The sequence below is a fragment of the Clarias gariepinus genome, chromosome 18, assembly GCF_024256425.1.
Source record: "Clarias gariepinus isolate MV-2021 ecotype Netherlands chromosome 18, CGAR_prim_01v2, whole genome shotgun sequence".
Taxonomy (NCBI): domain Eukaryota; kingdom Metazoa; phylum Chordata; class Actinopteri; order Siluriformes; family Clariidae; genus Clarias; species Clarias gariepinus.
Window position 1 is genome coordinate 5,225,589 of NC_071117.1, and position 15,987 is coordinate 5,241,575.

General features: G+C 42.3%; 1 protein-coding gene across 1 annotated transcript in view; it reads right to left on the reverse strand.

The window, feature by feature from the left end:
- Window positions 1-15,987, reverse strand: part of LOC128506995 (sialoadhesin-like) — a 444,701-nt gene that overhangs the window by 59,845 nt on the left and 368,869 nt on the right. The window contains exons 20-22 of the mRNA XM_053477610.1: window positions 6,588-6,845; window positions 6,241-6,498; window positions 5,894-6,151 (exon numbers count right to left, since the gene is read on the reverse strand). Of these exons, the coding sequence (XP_053333585.1) occupies window positions 5,894-6,151; window positions 6,241-6,498; window positions 6,588-6,845 (774 nt within the window). The remainder of the gene's footprint in view (window positions 1-5,893; window positions 6,152-6,240; window positions 6,499-6,587; window positions 6,846-15,987) is intronic.

Genomic DNA, 15,987 nt, shown 5'->3' on the forward strand with positions numbered 1-15,987 from the left:
CACATATGAAGGAGGCCTGAAACCGATCTCAAAATATCGGAATGCATGCGTTTTTTTTTCCTGTTAACATGGGTATTATGTATATCCGATATGTGTCACATATGAGCAAAGAAATCAGAATTGGGTCACATTTACCTGACAGTGTAAACGTAGCCTTAGTGACATTTTCATGATGTTGATAGCAACATGCTAATATAGCTAGCATCATGCTAGCAACATGCGAATCAGCTTAATGCCATGCTATCAACATGCTAATATAGCTAGCAACATGCTAATTATGTTAAAAGCAAAATGCTAAAATAGTAAGCATAATGCTAGCAACAGGCTAATATTCTTAGCCTAATGCTATAAACATGCTCAGCACTCTAGCATCATGATAGCAACATTCTAATGAACCTGCTAGCAACATGCCAATATAGTTAGCATAATGCCAGCAACAGGCTAATCAGCTAAACCTTGTGCTAGCAACATGCTAATTCCACTAGCAGTATGTTAGCGACGTGCTAATATAATTAGCATAATGCTAGCAACATGCTAATATTGTTAACATAATGCTAGCAACATGCTAATCATGTTACATCATGCTAACAGCATGCTAATGAGGTTGCTAGGGGGCGTGGCTTATAAGCATCATGATAAATTCAAAAGACAGATTGGTAGCCTGAGTTAAATGAGCCCTCCCCCATGTCTCTACGACAGTGGGATCCACAGTCAAATTCAGTTTCAAAGTTCCTATGGAAGTCACCAATGTATGTTAATTGCCCCCTGCTGGGGCAGTTTATCACTCGCCCCTTAGAAAAGTCATGTGAAGCCCCCCATTACCGAATAAGCTAAACGATATGACCCCTCTTTTATGGTCTACGACAAACGCAACGCCACTAGTCGTGCGCCAAAACAAATCCCCATTATAAGTCCTTGGGGCAAATATTTGCACCTCTTGCCCCCCCGGGGGTAGAACCTATACCCTTTTGGGGAGTATGTCTGACAAAGCTTGAAAGCCTCTTCAAATGTGGTAAACTTGAGTTTTCTATCAAATTCGCGCTCTGAACTAGAATCCGTCAAAGTTGGTATCAATGTTACCACCCAATGTTAAGTCAATGGGATTTTTTGGAACCCTGTAGGGGCAATTTACTGCCCACCCCTCAGAAACGTCCAATCCTGAATAAGCCACACGATTTGACACTTATTTCATGGATCTACGACAAACGATACTCTAGTAATCATGCATCAAATTCCCCACTATAAATTAATGGGGCAAATGTGTGCACCTGTTGTGCCCCAGGGAAAACTTACATACCCTTTAGGGTAATACAATTGCCCCCTGTAGGCGCAATTACACCTCTTTACAAGAGTCTTTAAAATCCCCATTCCTCAATGAGCCCCACAATTTGCCCCCTTTCTTATGGGTCTACAACGAACAGTACAGTTACGCGCACGAATTCCCATTATAAGTCAATGGGGCAAATTTGGGTGCCTCTTGCCCCCCGGGGGGAAACCTATACCCTCTTGCACTACAATCAGTGAAAGTTGGTCTCAATGTTAAGTCTATGGGATTTTTTGGTACAGGACTAGTTACGCGCCAAACTTTTGTACGGAAGAAGAAAAAGAAGGAAAATAAGCCTGTAGGATAATGATAGTAGTGCTTCGCTTCGCAAGCACCACTAATAATATTTTCCCCTAAAATAAAACAAATAAAACAATGAGTGGTATGAGCTCAGGTAAATGAGGTCTTCAGGAAATACACAGGTCAATACAAGTTTAAAACAATGTTTACAAGAGCTGTTAATAAAAAAAGATTTAAGACAACATTAGGTGATATATACAATACAGTTATGATTTATTATTGTGGATTTATAATAAAATAAAATGATCCAAAACATTAATAATGTTAGGCAAAAACAGGAGACTGCACACTTAAGTAGTATGTCTTTTATAAAACATTTTTTTCTCAAGTGTCCATGAGACCAAGATCAAAATATATATCACAGCATGTACCAGTGTAGCAGGTGGAAATTGTGCTGATGTTGATTCATGGGTGAATGGTGTTTATTTCAGACTGCTGTAGATCACACTGGGATCCTCTGCACTGTCAGACCTACAGGAAGAGAGTAAATGTTCACAATTAGATCCAACAGAAGATCATTTGAGCTCTGTTTAAGTAACAGAAACAGACCCACTCCTCTCACCTGTAGTCAGCACCGGCACAAGTAAATCTGACACTAGCGTACTGAACCTCCTCCTCCTCAGAGGCAGAAGCTTTCAAGGCAGATCTCTCTGCAGTGTTCCTGGAGTCAGTCACACTCGTGCGTTCTACACTTTCATACAGAACTTCATCTTGTTTGCTCGAGGCTGAATCAGATGGAGGGTTGATTGGATTTGCTGCTGAGTTGGTACTGAAATCATCCTGAAGTGGGAGAGCACGACATCACAGAGATACAGGAGTGAATATCTATATCATGGCTTGTGATTGGTCAGAAGGAGTTAATTACTTATAACAGCAGCTCTGACAGCAATGCAAGTGGAAATCACAGGTTTATATTAATGCGATCATTCTAGTACATCATTCTAGTACATCATTATTTCTGTCGTATCGTATCTTTTACAGAGTCATCTGCCGCAGACACACCACAATTAAAAAAAAAAGCTGATTGGAGGCTGATTGATCTGAGCACCCTTATTTAAAATTATAATAATCATAATAATAATAATAAAACATTTTTTTAGGACAGAGGACGCTGCACAGATTCTCCGTAACATCATCGCAGTATAGAATATGAGTATATCCCTTTTAATTTTTTGTTTGTACTAGTATAAAATAAAAGAAAAGCTGATGAGGTAACGACAGTTTATTGCTGTAATAACATAAGGGACATCAGAAACTAACTTGTTTCCCAGGTATTTTACAACATTAAATGTATTCGGAAGCAGACAAAAGCATTAAGTGTGTGTGACAGCAGGAGCGAGGTCAAGTGTCACCTGCAGACAGAGAGGGGCAGATGAAGCCAGTAACAGGTAAGGGGTTCCACCTGCGACTCAGTATTAAGTTTATTTATTAAAGCTCCTTTTGTGTTCGCAGGAGAGAAACTTATATACAAGAGAGAACAGAGCTTGGAAATTAGCACCTGTGTGTCACGTAGTGCAGGTTCAAAGAATATTGCTGCAGGTCTCAATCAGGAGGAATGCGCGACACCTGGACACACGGCTATATAGGACCCCAAGACACTGGAGTAGACATGCAGACATTAGGTAGCACCAGGTATGAGGACTGTCACGGCGCGCCAGGCCACGCCCACCTGTCAAACCAAACCATGATCATCTGCGACTCCATTCTATATTCCGTTTCGGTGCTTCCGTTTTGCCGCCTCATTTACCGGCTCGAGCACACCTGTTCCCCATCTCATTAATCTTTATTTAACTCACTCACACACAACCACTCATTGTCAGATTATTGTCTGCTCTCATGCCCAGTTTTCCAGCGTTCATTTCTGCCTTGACCTTCAGATCTCTGGATCACGGACTTTCTTTGACTTCACGGCTTTGAACCACGCACGCCCACGACCCCGATTATTCCCAGCAGATCAGACTTTTGTTCAGGATGCGCCAGCTCTTCACTTTCGCATTCTCTCCTGGAGGCTCGCGCCGTACATTTTGTTACAAGAAATCAATAACTGTTGGGGTGTTAATTGTGACTCACTTCCGCATTGTTGATTAATTGACTATAATATAAACACAATAAAGTGTTTAAATAACAAATGTACAAATACAGTTCAAAAGTCAACAATAATCTGTACATTATTTACCTGTTTTAAACTTTGGTCCTCTGCTGATTCAGTTCTTTTCTTTTTTCTTTAAATGAAATAAAAACAAATGTCAAAATTAAATTAGACACAATTCTATAGAATGACTCTGTACCCTGTTACAGTTTCTCTTCACTCGCAGTAAGAGACTCAAGCCTGTTCCAGCATGACTGAACTTAACTCCACTGAACACATTTGGGATGAACTGGAACCTCTTTGAAATTGCGATATCAACACGTGACCTCACTAGTACTCTTGTAGCTGTATAAATACAAATCCACACAGACACATTTTAATATCTAGTAAAAAGTCTTCAGAGAAAAGTGAAGCTTATAGTGAGAGGAAAAGGTAAATTATGGAATAGAAAGGAGATGTTGAGCAATTAATTTTTGACCACTACTATGTACACTACTAGTGACCATGTAATGTGCTTAAAGTGCCCCTATTATGCTTTTTTAAATATGATTTTTCATGCAGTGCATCATGTAGCTGTATGTGAACATAAACTAGCTGCACTATCTGTGACGCCGACAGTGCACAATAGATGAAGTTTTTGTTTCTTAAAAAAAAGGGTTGGCTCACATTCACCTAAACGAGTCGTTAGCAATTCAATTTTTTTTCTGTTATGGATACACGTCACTACTTAACGTATTTGCATAATGTCCGCCCACGTTCTACATCGCGAACACCTAGTCCGCCATCTTGCAATTACATTACCACACTCTTGTTAATGTGACCGAGCATTCATGCCGGGTTCGCTTAAACACTTTGAAATAAGAAAAAAAACAATAAAAACAGGAGCACATGAAATCCTTTTTAACTGTTTATTCTCCACCATTCACCAAAACTGAACTCTAACACTCGCGACACTCTAGAGCAGGAAGTGCGCATGCCCCTTGCCCTTCTATGGCAAGCCCCAAGGGGATAAATGCATCACACACACATATGCACATCACGAGCGCCCGAGCATCTAACATTAGCACAATATAACAAATTAGTTATAATTCACAGTCTGTTACATTAACATATGACACTTACCACTGAGAATTGTCCTGCTCCAGTCGCGCTTGCGAAACAGTTTCTTGTCGATGTGCCACTTCAACCGTTTCATCGTCAGACTCCAGCTTGAATTGATAGGGTAAAACCGACGCTATATTTTCTATGTATTGACAGGACATTCAGGTATGGTAATGGGCGTTTCGTTTTCCGACACACGCTGTAGCGGTAGACCAATCATAAAGGACCGCACCATCTGACCAATTACAGCAGTGAGCGCTCACGGAAAGGAGGGGTTTAGACAGACTGAATCTTCAAACTTCTTTACACGAGTTGTTTACGAATCATTTAGAAATAGGGTAAAATAAAATCTATTTGTGGAGAAAACCTAAAATGTTTTTTGACCATGCATACATGTAAACCTGTTTTAAGAGAGTAATTCCGCAATATTAGCAACCTTCAAAATGGCATAATAGGGGCACTTTAAAACCAGTTCAAACCAGGGGTGATTAACACAAAGTCTTGACTATAACCTCACTTTAATTATATACTGATGTGTAATAATTATATATTTTCTTACCTTATGAAAAAGATGGTGAAAATCAAACAAACACACACAAGCATGATGATGCCAGCACCTACATACACAACTACCATCTGAAACCCTGTGTGAACAAATATGTGATAATGAATCAGTGTTAAATATTCATGACATTTGATATTAAAGTAAATTTGAATTATAGATCTACATCATCGCTGTCACCATTTAAATTGACGGACACTGCAGCTGATCTCGCAGAGCCGTGTTTATTCTGAGCCTCGCAGTAGTACTGTCCACTCTGTAGGGCTCTGTAACTCTGTCCAGATCCTACAGCTGAGGGTTCATTCACCTTAAACCAGGTGTAGATCTCCACAGGTGGGTTAGCATCACTGCTGCAGGTCAGAGTCACTGAACTGTCCTCCACTATCTCACCAGAGGGACTGATGGACACAGACATTTTTTGGGCAATCTAAAGAGGACAGGAATGTTACACTTTGAGGTAAATCAATAATAGATTTATTTGTTACTGGCTGTAAGATAATCTTCATTTTTAACTTACACAGAACATTCAGAGTTACACTGTTGGACTCCTGATGTCCGACTTCATTACTGCACTTGCACTTGTACTCTCCACTGTCCTCAGAGCTGATCTTGGAGATGTTGTAGGTCTTTTCTTTTCCTACTGATGTCATATCCTTAAACCAGGTGTAGTTCTCCACAGGTGGGTTAGCATCACTGCTGCAGGTCAGAGTCACTGAACCGCCCTCCACCATCTCACCAGAGGGACTGATGGACACTGAGACATTCTTTGGGTGATCTAAAGAGAACAGGAATGTTACACTATAAAGAAAATCTATTAACTTTTATCTGTTATTGGCTGTAAGGAGATCTCTAGCTTTAACTTACACAGAACATTCAGAGTTACACTGCTGGACTCCTGATGTCCGACTTCATTACTGCACTTGCACTTGTACTCTCCACTGTCCTCAGAGCTGATCTTGGAGATGTTGTAGGTCTTTTCTTTTCCTATTGATGTCATATCCTTAAACCAGGTGTAGTTCTCCACAGGTGGGTTAGCATCACTGCTGCAGGTCAGAGTCACTGAACTGCCCTCCACCATCTCACCAGAGGGACTGATGGACACTGAGACATTCTTTGGGTGATCTAAAGAGAACAGGAATGTTACACTATAAAGAAAATCTATTAACTTTTATCTGTTATTGGCTGTAAGGAGATCTCTAGCTTTAACTTACACAGAACATTCAGAGTTACACTGCTGGACTCCTGATGTCCGACTTCATTACTGCACTTGCACTTGTACTCTCCACTGTCCTCAGAGCTGATCTTGGAGATGTTGTAGGTCTTTTCTTTTCCTACTGATGTCATATCCTTAAACCAGGTGTAGTTCTCCACAGGTGGGTTAGCATCACTGCTGCAGGTCAGAGTCACTGAACTGCCCTCCACTATCTCAATAGAGGGACTGATGGACACTGAGACATTCTTTGGAGAATCTAGAAATTTTCATTGTACGTTTAAGAAAAGAAATTAATAGCCATAAAAACTATGTGTCATTTTTTAAAATTTATTCATTCATCTCTTTTATAAAACACACTTCTTTGCCATAAAACTTTATGATTTTATGTTTATGTTATGTTTATACAGTAATAATTCTGGAACTCCTTCATGTTAAGTCTGTATGTGTTTGTATTGTTTCCTTTACAGTGTCAACATGTGATTCCGAATAGATTTGTTATGCCTTAATGGATAAAGTTACCTGTGTCTTCATTTAAAAAAAATCTTTTTTGATTATTAACTGGCATCTCCTGACATGCCAGTTACAATTAATGTAGTTCAAGTTTATAGTTAATGTTGTTTTTACTCTCTTTAATTACACCTGCAATTTAACATTTATTCCTCTACAATATATAAGAAAAAGGTGAATAAATCTTACATCTGACTCTGAGTGTGTGAGCAGGAGAGGGGAGATGTTCATATCCTCTTACAGCACAGCTATAACTGCCTGCATCCTCACTGCTGACCGACTGCAGGTGGACTTTATTGCTCTTGATGGTGTTTGTGGTTAAATCACGGCTGGTTTTGTACCAGATGAATGTTGGATCAGTCAGACTGCAGGTGGTTTTACAGGTCAAAACGGCTGATTGTCCCTCTGTCACTTCTGCAGGAGCGATCACCTGAAGGTCTTAAACACAGAGAGACACAGTATATTAGGAAAACTAAAATTTTAAAACTTAACTCCTTTAAAAAAAAATTCTATCTAATTATATTATTTTCAGTATTTTTGTTCTAGTAACCTTTTCAACTCTAGATTCTAATTATTTTCCCTCTGGTTCCCTCTGACCGTTAGAGATCTTTATTAATCTGGTACAAAACTCTGACCCTCCTGTATCTAAAGAGAGATTATGGCCTGAGATAATTTTATTTACCTGTAACAGTGAGAGTAACTCCAGGTTTACCCATCCATCTTTGTGCATCTTCATTTGTTCTGATTTTGAAGTAGTATTCATGTTCATCTGTTTTCTTCACATCACTCAGTCTGAGGGAGAAGTGTTTCTGTTTATCTCCTAAATACTCCACTCTGTCTGAGTAACCTGGTTCATTACGCAGATCAGTCTCCTGTGTACCCTCAACTGGGTTTATTAACCAAAATGTCTCTGTCACTGTGAGACGTGTTGGGTGTGTGTACGAGCCGTTCATAAACACTGTAGATCTGTTTAAAGCACAGAGATTTTTCTGACTGTATGTTACACTCCATACATCCCCAAGAGCTCCTGTAACATGACACATGAACGAGGTTATTAGAGGTCATTATCCTGAGCCCCTACTATGTTAGGCTTACAGCTTCACTTCTCTCCTCTGGAACTTTGGGTTGACACAAAATGTCCGAATAAGCACATTTGTCCAATAAGATATATATACTACTCACAATAAGTTATGGATATTGTGAGAGACTTAGTGGATGTCATACATACGGTGTTTGTTTCACTTCAGACATTTTTGGGATAGGCAGGCAACTGGCTTGGGGTGATAGACACACCTCATTTTGTGTTTTCCATGTAATGGTCTCATTGTGTACAGGTGTTTCTTATATTGGGGCTTTCCCTGTTATTGTCTAAATTTTTGGGGTAATAAATATTAAACTAATGAAAATAGTGCTTCTTCTCATACATTAGTAATATCAAAGGGAACTTTTATTTCTTTTATTTAAATTTAAAGCAAATAGGAAAAGCACTCATGTAAATAACAATATCCCTAACGTATTGTGAGTGTATATATAGTAAACAGTACACACGTGCACAGATGTTGATTATAACAGTAAAAGAGGCACACTAAGACAGCAGGGAGACGATTACTAACAATTCCGCAGCACAAGAGAGAGAAAAACCGTTGGCTCAGTTGTGATCACATGACGCTACACTGAAAAAAATATCCAGCCTGATCTCCTTAAAAAAATTAAGGTAACTTTTTGCATCAGATAATTATGTAGTTCAAACAAGACTATTCTTTGTATTTAATACTTACATTTCTTTATGTAAAAAATATTTTTTGCCAGTAAACTCTACTTAATTTTTTCTAGTTAAGTCTATTTAATTTCGCAAGTAAACCCTACTTAATTTAATAATTTCCCTAGTCATTCTTTTGGTCCGTGCTCTACTTAACTTTAAGAGTTTCAAATATGTATTTTTAATTGAAATTTTACTTTTTTTTTTTTTTTTTTTTTAAGTTTTCACATTACTTGGAGTGGGGCCTACTTTGTTTTATTTTTAAATGTCCTAGTCTCATTTTAAAGTTATATATACTCACATTATTGAGTCAGGCATTTCTTATATATTATAGTTAAAATACCAGTTGTGTAATTTTGTACTTTAAAATGCAACTTCATCCAAAACTTTAAGTAAGAACCACCCTAAAAAATACTGGGTAAATATTGCTGGGTTAATTTAACCCAGCAAAATTGGTTATTTGTTTATATTGAATCTGTAAAAAAAATATATATAAATTAAAAAAAATGTCTATTAAACAGTTAAATTACTTTGATATACTGGTTGTCACGAACGGGGTGTAGTGGCAGGTGTTGAACGCCAGGGGCTGAAGGAGCAGGCATAGAGGCAGAGGGGTTGTGTAATCAAAAAAGAGTCTTTTAATGATGGTTAAACACAAAGTATAAATAAAGACACAAGCAAAGGAACAAACAAACTCAAACAATATTTAACTCTGTGCTAACAGGGGCTCTCTGGCAAGACACAGACCGGAGGACAAACACACATCCTGTGGCGAGACACAGGCAGAGGGACACATAACACGCCCTGTGGCGAGACACAGGCAGAGGGAGACACATGACACGCCATGTGGCGAGACACAGGCAGAGGGAGACACATGACACGTCCTGTGGCGAGACACAGGCAGGAGGAGGACAAACACATAACAAGACACACAGACTATGCGTGGAGCTGAGACTGGACACTAGAGGGAGACACTAGAGAGAGGGGAGACACTAGAGGGAGACACCAGAGAGAGGGGAGACACTAGAGGGAGACACCAGAGAGAAGAGAGAAACGTAGAGACTAGAGGGAGACACGTAGAGACTAGAGGGAGACACGTAGAGACTAGAGACGAGAGACCAAGAGAGAGATGGGACGAGGGCTAAAGACATGGCAATCAGCTAGGCATGGCTTTTAGCTAAACATGGTTAAGCTGTGCTTAACCATGGCAGTTAGCTACACATACACCTAGCTAAACATGTCTTTAGCCCCAACATGCACTAAGCTACACTTACCTAATAGCTTAACACACACTAGGGAATGGGGGCACAGAAACACAGACAGAGGATACCCAGTGGCTAGGTGAGGCGGCCCTCCAAGACTAAGCGAGGCGGCACTAACAAGCTAGTCGGTACTCCAAAGCTAGGAGGGGCGGCACTCTAAAGCTATGCACACTGGGACACTAGGGGGATAGGAAACACAGGACAGCTAGAGACACAAAGGGGCTATGGCTAGAAGCATGCTAGTTACTGTAACTCAACATAGATTTTAGCTAAACACGCTCCTAGCCAAACACACACTTAACTACTTACCTGACTCTAGCTAATTGTTTCCAATTACAGGCCGATATCAAACCTCCCGTTTATCTCTAAAATTCTGGAAAAGGTAGTATCACAACAGCTATGTTCATATCTACATAGGAATAGCATACATAAACTGTATCAGTCAGGATTTAGGCCTCATCACAGCACAGAGACAGCACTCGTTAAAGTAGTAAATGACCTCCTAGTGGCCTCTGATCAGGGTTGTGTCACTATACTTGTGTTACTTGACCTCAGTGCAGCTTTTGACACTATTGATCATGGTATTCTCCTTCACAGATTAGAAAATGTAGTAGGAATTAAGGGAACGGCCCTCTTATGGCTCAGATCCTATTTGACTGATCGTTATCAGTTTGTAGATTTAGATGGTGACCATTCCTCATGTTCTCAAGTTGAGTTTGGTGTTCCACAGGGTTCTGTTTTAGGCCCACTGCTTTTTTCCCTTTAAATGCTTCCTCTAGGCAACATAATTCGTAAACATGGTATTAGTTTTCATTGTTATGCTGATGACACACAAGTATACGTTTCAGCAAAACCAAATGAGAAAAATCAGCTTACTAAAGTTGAGCAATGTGTGCAGGACATAAGAGATTGGATGTTAATTAATTTCCTTCTGCTTAATCCTGATAAGACAGAAGTTCTAGTCATAGGACCACAAGCAGCTAGAAGTAAGCTTTCTGATCACACTGTGATTTTAAATGGCCTTTCTGTTCCATCAAGTGCAACAGCAAGACCTCAGTGTGATTATAGATTCAAGCCTTTCATCTGAAGCACATGTAGATAATATTACCAGGATAGCATTATTTCACCTCAGAAATATTGCCAAGATAAGAAATATATTGTCACCAAATGATGCAGAAAAACTAGTTCATGCTTTTATCACGTCTAGGTTGGATTATTGTAACGCCTTACTGTCTGGTTGTTTAACTAGGTGCTGCTGCATTCTGGACTAAGCTTCAATTAGTCCAGAATGCAGCAGCGAGAGTCCTCACTCGAACCAGAAGATATGAGCACATCACCCCTATCTTATCCACATTGCATTGGCTTCCTGTGAAATTTCGCATCGATTTTAAAATACTACTCTTGACGTATAAAGCATTAAATGGTCTCGCGCCGCAGTATCTGAGTGAACTGCTAGTGTCTTACAATCCGCCACGCCTACTTCGATCAAAGGATGCAGGCTGCTTGTCAGTACCGCATATTATTAAAACTACAACATGGGGGCAGAGCTTTTTCTTACAAAGCCCCAAAGTTATGGAATAGTCTTCCAAATAGTGTTCGGGACTCAGACACGGTCTCAGTGTTTAAGTCCAGGCTAAAAACCTATTTATTTAGCCAAGCATTTTTATAAATAGATTAGCCTTAGGTAAAGGAGCAGATCTGGGGGGACTCATGGACGTAGAGTATTAGGTGAACTGGTATGTTTGCATGCTGTCTTCCCCACTCTCATTGATCACTCAGGTTTGTTGACGGTGAGGTGATTGGTTGCCTTACATCTCTGGAAGCCCTCATGTTTGTGTTTCCTTCTGGCTTTCCCTTTTTAGTTATGCTGTCATAGTTAGTTCTGCCGGAGTCTCTGCTTGCACTCTGCACTAAATATACATTCACTTTTTACATTGTTCGACTGTGACCATACCTAACTGTTATTTCTCCATCTCTTTGCTCTCTCTCCTTTTCTGCTCTCTCCTCTCTCTCTCTCTCTGCCTCTCTCCTTTTTCCTCTACCTATCTCTCTGTCGAGCTATACATGTCGCTCCTGAGCTGCCAGTGATCCAGACCCCCTCTGCCCGCTGGACCTCTCTAACTCATCCTGGAGTCCTGCTTCTGGTTGGAGATCTCATCACATGGATGCCCCCGTGTGGTCTGCCTGGAATGCGTGTGGTGACTGGGGTTGGTTCCACTTTTCCATGAAGGTGGTCCTGTCCTCGACTGATGCAGACAGCTGTTCTCTGAGGACCTGTGACTTTAGTCGCTCAATAGTTCAGGACTGGAATTTTTCACAGTCTACCTGAGCCTCCAGGAACAAACTGGACTTTAATCTTACACATCTCCTCTTATATTGAACTTCCAGTCTTGCATATTATTATGCACATCAATCCCTGCTATCTGTTTTCACCCAGATAAGGATGGGTTCCCTGTTGAGTCTGGTTCCTCTCAAGGTTTCTTTCTATTACCATCTTAGGGAGTTTTTCCTTGCCACTGTCGCCGTCGTCCTAGGCTTGCTCATCAGGGACAATCATATAATTTTGATTCATACACATTCACATTTCATACAAACTTAATTCTTTTGATTGTGTAAAGCTGCTTTGTGATGATGTAAATCGTTAAAAGCGCTATACACATAAAATTGAATTGAATTGAATTAAACACACAAGAACACAGGAGGATAACAACCACAGTACTTACATACATTTAAGACCGGACTGAATCAGCTCCACTAACACAGACACACAGAACATACCCAAGTCAACACAACTAAAATCAAAATAAACTAAACAAAGAACAAAAACAAACTAAAACAAAATGCCCACACAAGTGACAGTGGTGATACCAAAAATGCTCGACCCAGTTTCCCAGTCTAAACAGCTTTTTATAGATAGATTGATGGCTACCTCGGTTCAGGTGTGCACTCGCATCACCTGACCGAGGTGCCTGCTGAGAAACTGAGTCAGCCAACAAAAAACTACAAAATGAAAAACAGTGACCTCTAGTGGTGGACGCTTACAGTACCCACCCCCCTTTAACTGCTCCTTCGGAGCGCTATTGGTGGTCCCGGGGCACTTCCCTGGTGTCCCATGTCCTTTCATCCGACCCCGACGGGCTAGCTCCCGTAGTCGACTGTGTGGCGGAGGCAGCACCGGATCGCTGTTGTAGGCCGGGCGGAGGGGGCGGCACTGTATTGCTCTGAGAAGTAGAGCCCCTGAAGACAGTGCTGAGTTGTCCCCCAATCCGGGCGGCCGATGCAGTACTGGCTTTTCCTCCGCCGTGCAGCGGTGGGTGCCCGACATCGAAGCCGGGTGGTGGACGCAGTGCTGGGATGTCGCTCCAAAGGCGGCGAGCCTTGAATAAGGGCTACTGGACGAAGGTGGGGGTAAAAGGTGGGGGCCTCCACATGAGGCTCGCTGGTGTTGCTGGGACCTCATTGTGAGGCTCGAAGACGCTGCTGCAGCTGTGGCCTCCACGTGAGGCTCGAAGACGCTGCTGCAGCTGTGGCCTCCACGTGAGGCTCGAAGACGCTGCTGCAGCTGTGGCCTCCACGTGAGGCTCGAAGACGCTGCTGCAGCTGTGGCCTCCACGTGAGGCTCGAAGACGCTGCTGCAGCTGTGGCCTCCACGTGAGGCTCGAAGACGCTGCTGCAGCTGTGGCCTCCACGTGAGGCTCGAAGACGCTGCTGCAGCTGTGGCCTCCACGTGAGGCTCGAAGACGCTGCTGCAGCTGTGGCCTCCACGTGAGGCTCGAAGACGCTGCTGCAGCTGTGGCCTCCACGTGAGGCTCGAAGACGCTGCTGCAGCTGTGGCCTCCACGTGAGGCTGAGGATGCCGCTTTGAAGTCCCAGCCGCCTCTGCTATGCCTTGGGTGGTCGAGCATTCTGTCACAAACGGGGTGTAGTGGCAGGTGTTGAACGTCGTGGGCGGAAGGAGCAGGCATAGAGGCAGAGGGGTTGTGTAATCAAAAAAGAGTCTTTTAATGATGGTTAAACACAAAGTATAAATAAAGACACAAGCAAAGGAACAAACAAACTCAAACAATATTTAACTCTGTGCTAACAGGGGCTCTCTGGCAAGACACAGACCGGAGGACAAACACACATCCTGTGGCGAGACACAGGCAGAGGGAGACATAACACGCCCTGTGGCGAGACACAGGCAGAGGGAGACACATAACACGCCCTGTGGCGAGACACAGGCAGAGGGAGACACATGACACGCCCTGTGGCGAGACACAGGCAGAGGGAGACACATGACACGCCCTGTGGCGAGACACAGGCAGAGGGAGACACATGACACGCCCTGTGGCGAGACACAGGCAGAGGGAGACACATGACACGCCCTGTGGCGAGACACAGGCAGAGGGAGACACATGACACGCCCTGTGGCGAGACACAGGCAGAGGGAGACACATGACACGCCCTGTGGCGAGACACAGGCAGAGGGAGACACATGACACGCCCTGTGGCGAGACACAGGCAGAGGGAGACACATGACACGCCCTGTGGCGAGACACAGGCAGAGGGAGACACATGACACGCCCTGTGGCGAGACACAGGCAGAGGGAGACACATGACACGCCCTGTGGCGAGACACAGGCAGGAGGAGGACAAACACATAACAGGACACACAGACTATGCGTGGAGCTGAGACTGGACACTAGAGGGAGACACTAGAGAGAGGGGAGACACTAGAGGGAGACACCAGAGAGAAGAGAGACACGTAGAGACTAGAGGGAGACACGTAGAGACTAGAGACGAGAGACCAAGAGAGAGATGGGACGAGGGCTAAAGACATGGCAATCAGCTAGGCATGGCTTTTAGCTAAACATGGTTAAGCTGTGGCAGTTAGCTACACATACACCTAGCTAAACATGTCTTTAGCCCCAACATGCACTAAGCTACACTTACCTAATAGCTTAACACACACTAGGGAATGGGGGCACAGAAACACAGACAGAGGATACCCAGTGGCTAGGCGAGGCGGCCCTCCAAGACTAAGCGAGGCGGCACTAACAAGCTAGTCGGTACTCCAAAGCTAGGAGGGGCGGCACTCTAAAGCTAGGCGCACTGGGACACTAAGGGCATAGGAAAAACAGGACAGCTAGAGACACAAAGGGGCTATGGCTAGAAGCATGCTAGTTACTGTAACTCAACATAGATTTTAGCTAAACACACTCCTACCCAAACACACACCTAACTACTTACCTGACTCTAGCTAAACACACAAGAACACGGGAGGATAACAACCACAGTACTTACATACATTTAAGACCGGACTGAATCAGCTCCACTTACACAGACACACAGAACATACACAGAAACATCACTAATAAGAGAGCCCAAGTCAACACAACTAAAATCAAAATAAACTAAACAAAGAACAAAAACAAACTAAAACAAAATGCCCAAACAAGTGACAGTGGTGATACCAAAAATGCTCGACCCAGTTTCCCAGTCTAAACAGACCGAGGTCAGTCTATCAACTGACCGAGGTGCCTGCTGGGAAACTGAGACAGCCAACAAAAAACTACAAAATGAAAAACAGTGACCTCTAGTGGTGGACCCTTACACTGATCTATTACAAAAAAACTTCCAAGTTTTGCAAACCATACATATATGCAATAAACATCATACTATTAAATGTTCTTAGAAAAAATATTTATTTTTCAAAAGCACAAGAACAGATAATCAACAGCAACATCATTACTATACTATTACTCATTAGGGCAAAATGGAGTAATAACACAAATAGGCTGAGGCAGCTTCTACAGAGCAGGATCTCTCTGTGACTTCAGATATCTTTTTTGCAGAACAAATCTATCCAGCCCTGGTCTCCTTTTAAC